Source organism: Theobroma umbraticum, unplaced genomic scaffold, assembly GCF_002168275.2.
Source record: "Theobroma umbraticum cultivar Fairchild unplaced genomic scaffold, ASM216827v3 scaffold_44.0, whole genome shotgun sequence".
NCBI classification, from domain to species: domain Eukaryota; kingdom Viridiplantae; phylum Streptophyta; class Magnoliopsida; order Malvales; family Malvaceae; genus Theobroma; species Theobroma umbraticum.
In genome coordinates, this window is record NW_018397255.1 from 2,744,804 (window position 1) to 2,750,390 (window position 5,587).

At 32.5% G+C, this 5,587-nt stretch overlaps 1 protein-coding gene across 1 annotated transcript; it reads right to left on the reverse strand.

Annotated features, from left to right (window-relative positions):
• Positions 1 to 2,634: 2,634 nt before the first annotated feature.
• On the reverse strand, positions 2,635 to 4,907 carry LOC110410103 (MADS-box transcription factor-like protein). Its single transcript, XM_089782528.1, has 9 exons — positions 4,723 to 4,907; positions 4,519 to 4,572; positions 4,048 to 4,063; positions 3,886 to 3,931; positions 3,583 to 3,697; positions 3,389 to 3,488; positions 3,185 to 3,271; positions 2,936 to 3,066; positions 2,635 to 2,827 (listed from the first exon to the last, which is right to left on the reverse strand). Exons 1-9 carry the CDS (start codon positions 4,905 to 4,907, stop codon positions 2,635 to 2,637), a joined length of 927 nt encoding a protein of 308 aa, XP_089638654.1.
• Positions 4,908 to 5,587: the final 680 nt, after the last annotated feature.

Genomic DNA, 5,587 nt, shown 5'->3' on the forward strand with positions numbered 1-5,587 from the left:
TATATATATGGTCCATATAGCAATATTCCATATCGAGGCTCAGTTTTTGGAAAAGGTTAAATTTCCTCAAATTCTCACCGTGGGCTTGCAAGTTTGATTTGGTATGTGAATTGCGAAAACCCTATTCTTTTTGTCTTGTGTGGCGTTATTTGGCCGAGTTATGTAAGTAATTTTTGTCCTTTGGCATGGTAAATGTGTATAAATATCTAAACAGGGGAAGTAGATGTGGGTGGCTAGTTGGCTGCTTTTAGCCCCTCTGAGCTGTTTGTGTTGTTTACTTGTTCAGTCGGCCGTTTGATTTTGTCGTTCTTGGGTCCTTGTTTTGGCCTAAAGCCTATGTTTTGAGACTTCAATGGTGAAATAGTAGTATGTGTGTCTAGGTCGTCTAGCCCTCAATTTTTATATTTATCCATTGCTATGAGACGTGTGGGGTTCCAACTCAACTTAAAGCTTTGTTAATGCCTCAGTGCAATTGTAAAATGCAAAATCTTTACCTATGATTCAACATTTGACAAGGATTTCGTCTTGCCAATTGAACTTAATTATAGTTCTTATGCCACATTTGGTTATAAGAGGAATGGTCATATTGTCCCTTTATTCATATACTCCTATTTGGTCTTTTTTTTTAATAAGGAATGACTATTTTAGACAATGATCATTTCTTAAAAACACGGAATAACTAATACCAATCTTCCTTGGTATTAATTATTTTGCATAGACTGAAATAGGCTAACAAATTTTTTGATAAAAATACTTGTAACCATTTTATGAAATTACTATTTTAAAGGATTAATATTTTTAATTATAATTTAAAAGTATAACAGTAAATTTTAAATATTTTTAAAAAGTATAAAAATTAATATTTCAAATTAAAAAATAAAATTAAAGTTTGAATTATGAATTATTTTTTTTAATTTTTTTTAAAAAATTAATACTTTAAATAAATCATAAAATTTTAATATTTTAACAGTTAAAAATAGAGAAAAATTAAATAAAAATAAGTAATCAGATTAAATTTTTAATTAAAAATATTAATAGTTTTAATAAATTATCAAAAATTTAATATTTTATATTAAAAATCATAAATTATAATAAAGAGTATTGTTGTCTTTTTATTACATATTCTTTTATTATTTCAAAGTTATTTTTACCAACTAAACATTAAAACATGTCATAGTATCAATTTCATTTCATGAAGCAATCTATATAATAACTATTTTCTTCTTATTTTATTTTAACAAAATAATTATTTTACTCTTATTCTATTTCATTTTGTGAACCAATGTGGTTATAATAATAAATAAACATAACAAAACGTTGTGTTTTCACTTTACCTTCACAACACAAACATATTGTGATCGTGTTTGAATTTCAGAGAATAAAATCGTTTTTACTTTGTGAGTAACTTTGAGAAATATAAACAGAACTAAACAAACATACCCAAATTATCAAAGTCACTAGCTAGCTAGCTATTATAGCAAAATTATGGCATCTCATTTTCTTCAACTAGCCAACCCCTATTTATGTCACTCTTTCGTTAAAAGGTAATTTACTAATTAATCCGATGCATGTGTTCTGCATGTCCATAAAGTGTTTTATGCAATATCCCGCAAGTTTCTCAACACAGTAACATTCATTAACTAAATTCAATTTATTGAAGTAGACATATGCTTTGATATAGCTAAGCAAGAAACTAATTACCATCAATGAAAGTGCAGCACAAAAGCAAAAAATTGACTCATAAGAGAACCAAGCTTTCTAACTTTAAATGGCTGCAAAAGATCAGTTTTCTGTCTACATGCATGCACAATGCAGCCGCTGGCTTTAACAATGTAGATTAAAAAGCAATTTGTTGAAAGTGTTTAGCTTTGTAGGACAGTAATGTCGTTCAAAGGTGATTCAAAGCGTCTTGAAAGTAAATCTTTGAATACCGTCCATGTCGTTTAAAACCTAATAAGTTCCACAGTCATACCTCAAAGAAAGTTTTCCATTATCTCAGGTTTGAACACAAAAACAGAATGAAACCCAAAAGTTTTTCAACTCAAAGACAAATCACAGAAGAATATAATGCAAGAATCTTTCTTTTGGTGTGCAATATGATTTATTCATTAATTAATTGTTCTGAACTTGAATCAGTATCGAATGCGTTGGCTAAGCCAACAGTAATATTTCTTTTTCGGAATCTAATAATTGAGGCGGCTATAAAGCCTAAAGGCAATGGGAGAGAGACTTAAAGCTTTGGTTGCATCACCAAAAAGATCGAGTTGTCCCCCCTTGTGCTTGACATTCTTTTGGCATCAATGGAGAAAACCATGCATCGGAGTCAAGCTTTGAACTATTTCCGCAGAAAGTCCTCATAGAAGTCCCCGCTTCCCGTTGCGTTGGGTTGCTTGTTGCCCTTGCCTGCATGTGATTCATTTAATATATATTTTCTCAGCCCATTGAAGTATATACCGAATTCAAGTGTAAACAAGGATGTTGCAACTCATTGAATTGCCTGCTATCCAAGGCATGCTCTACTTATGTACTCCCACCTATTTGGCATTTTATTAATCATTTTGATGTTTAAAAAACATCTGTACTAATTAAGAGTGGTTGAAACTTTGATCAATTAATCTATTCTAATTCATAGTCTCACGCTTTAATTACCGGTTGCATGATGTCCATCCTGGGAGGGAAATTTGCATTGACAATTCCAGACGCCCGACGGTGCATATAGCCATCTACCTCAGGTTTGCTGCTCACTTCATTTCGGGCAAGGTATCGGTGCCCTTGAAGATATGTCATTGGAGATTGGGCCTTTTCAACCAAGGATTCTGGTAAATTTCTACAACATAATTGAAAGGAGATGTATGCTTACGACTTTAGAAACGAGCAGAAATATGAAGAAATGGTGGCATAAATAGCTATTTCACTTTGAGTTTGCATTAAAGACCTTGATGGCTGAAGCCCATTTGATTGATCCGTTGGAGCGTGGTGATCCTTCTGTGATTGCCAGCTCAAGTTGTAGTTTAAACCCTGCGATATGGAACCCCCGGAGCTTGCCTTCTGTCCATGAATTGGATTCTAAATGTTACCACAGCAAAGCAAAGTACATGGTTAATAGACATCTCTACAGTCTTCCACAACGCTTATTGACTTGGAAATATATCATTGACATTTCAAAAAACACATTCATGACTACCTCTCTGCAACTGATTAATTGGGGCCTAATGGTATCTCCAAACCCCTTTGACGTTGGTTGAACACTACAATTTGCTTCCAAAAATCGCTGTAAAATCAGAAGTGGGACCGGTAAAGATTTCAGTGGAAAAAACCTGATGGACAAGATCTAAAGAAGAGAATGGAATACTTAATTAAGTTGCATATATATATATTTATATCTTGCCTTGCGGAAGTGGACAAGTTCCAAGGTTTGTTCCAGGATCATCTCATGGTATTGAAGCTCGCTCGTTGATTTAAGACAACTAGGATTTCTCAAAAAACAGCTTCAAAAACGAGTCCATATGTTTTATGCTTAGTAAAGATCTAAAATATCTGATATTAGAATATGAAAATTCAAGATTATTTGATAGTCCGTACTGTAGCTGCTTCTCTACATCTTCCAGTTGAGTACTGCATATAACTATTTCTTTTTGGATTTCCTGCATTGATATGAAAATTAATTGATAAAATTTCCCCCTATATATGTTTTGATCTTGAAAATTGCTTATCTAAGCCTTAAATATTGTTGTTTCACATACCTGCAACCGAGAATCAATGCCCATATTGTTGGTCCTATCAGAAAAGTAAAAGAAACTTAATCACAACTATGCATGGTCAATTACCATTAGAACAGATCACTTGACCAGAAGGCAAACCTAGAGGACTTGGAGGGGTGATTGCCAAAACCAGCCTCAATGCTCATCTGAGTAATAAGTCGCCGGATCAACTGAAAGGAATTATATTTCTCACATGCATATCATATAATAGAATCAAACCTTGTATTAAAAATTTGAAAATAACATCAAATCAAATGGTTTGGAGAAAAAGATAAGTGCTAATTACCTCTTGATTTGGCACCCTTTGTAATAATCAAGCGGTTCATGACCAAAAAACGAGAGCATTAATTCGTATCAAAAAGCAAATTAATACATACATATATATATACACACACACATCAACATTATATTTAAGCTAGAATCGCTAAGCCCTTTTCTTACTTTGATAAAATTTTCTTTTAGGAATTATCTCAATTACATAACGAAGTATATATGTTCATTACATAACTAAAACATATACAAGGTAAGATTGCCGTGATATTTTACTTTTAATGAAAATATTTAATGGAATTATGTAGCTCTTCCCAATTAATGAATGCCAATGTAGCAATATCTTGCTGCCCTGTTAATGTTCCAATATTAAGTAGTATTCAATTTCTTCACGAATTCACATTTATATAACCAATTCTTGTATATACTTTTAATTATCTAGCTTAACCCCATCACCCACAAAAAGAAAAATAAAATAGTCATTTACCATCCACGTCGATGAACAGGGAGTTCAACGTGATGAGCAAGAATTTCTTCTACCCTACATATACAACATAAAATTACAGGAATAAAATTCAATGAAATATCCAAAGACATCAAAAACAATAGAAATGACAAAATCACAAAAGTAAATAAGGGACAAGTTGAGTCTTGATCGTGAAACCCCCCCACCACCACCCCCAAATCTGACCTTTTCTTTCCATCAAAAAGGAAGAGTTTTCCAGCTGGGGAAAATATAATGAGAGCAACCTCTACATCACAAAGGGTCGAAAGTTCATAAGCTTTCTTGATAAGCCCAGCTTTCCTTTTGGCAAAAGTTATATGCCGATAAGTTTTGTGCTCTATTTTTTTCAGCTGCACTTTAACCCTACCCATTTTTTCTTTTCTTTCTGCCTCACTAGGCTTTCCCTTTAACCATTTATAGAAGATAAAAGTTTTGGACAACCCTCTTTAGTCTTTAACTTTGTTTAGGTCCACTATAGTGCAAAGTAAATGAACCTTTAACCCCTTCTTGCGCAACTTTGGATGTCATGGCTTGGACAACTGTACTGTTACTACAATAACTTTGGTAACCTATTCAAGCAGATTCTTAATTAAAGAGTTATTAAAGATACAGAGCAGCAACTCAATGCACAATTACACTCCAACGAGGCCAATATGCTATTTCATTTGGACTCTCCCCCTTGCTTCAATGATTCTAATTAAGTGCTAATTTGAATTTAAAACCATGGCCCCCATGCCAAATGTTTTAACTGTTGTGGATTCAAATTATGTACTTTTGAGTGCAAGTAGAGTACAAATTAACAAGCATAATTCAAATCGAAAGCAGATCGCAAACTATTTTTTCAGATATATATATTTGTTTAGATCGATCCAATTATGCATTTAAGTTTCAATCGAATTAGTATATTTGAAATAGAAATACCGTTTTTTCTGATATATATTTACTCGGATCGATCCAATTATGCATTTAAGTTCCAATCGAACTACTATATTTGAAATGAAAATATTGTTTTTTCTGATATATATTTATTCAGATCAATCCAATTATGCAT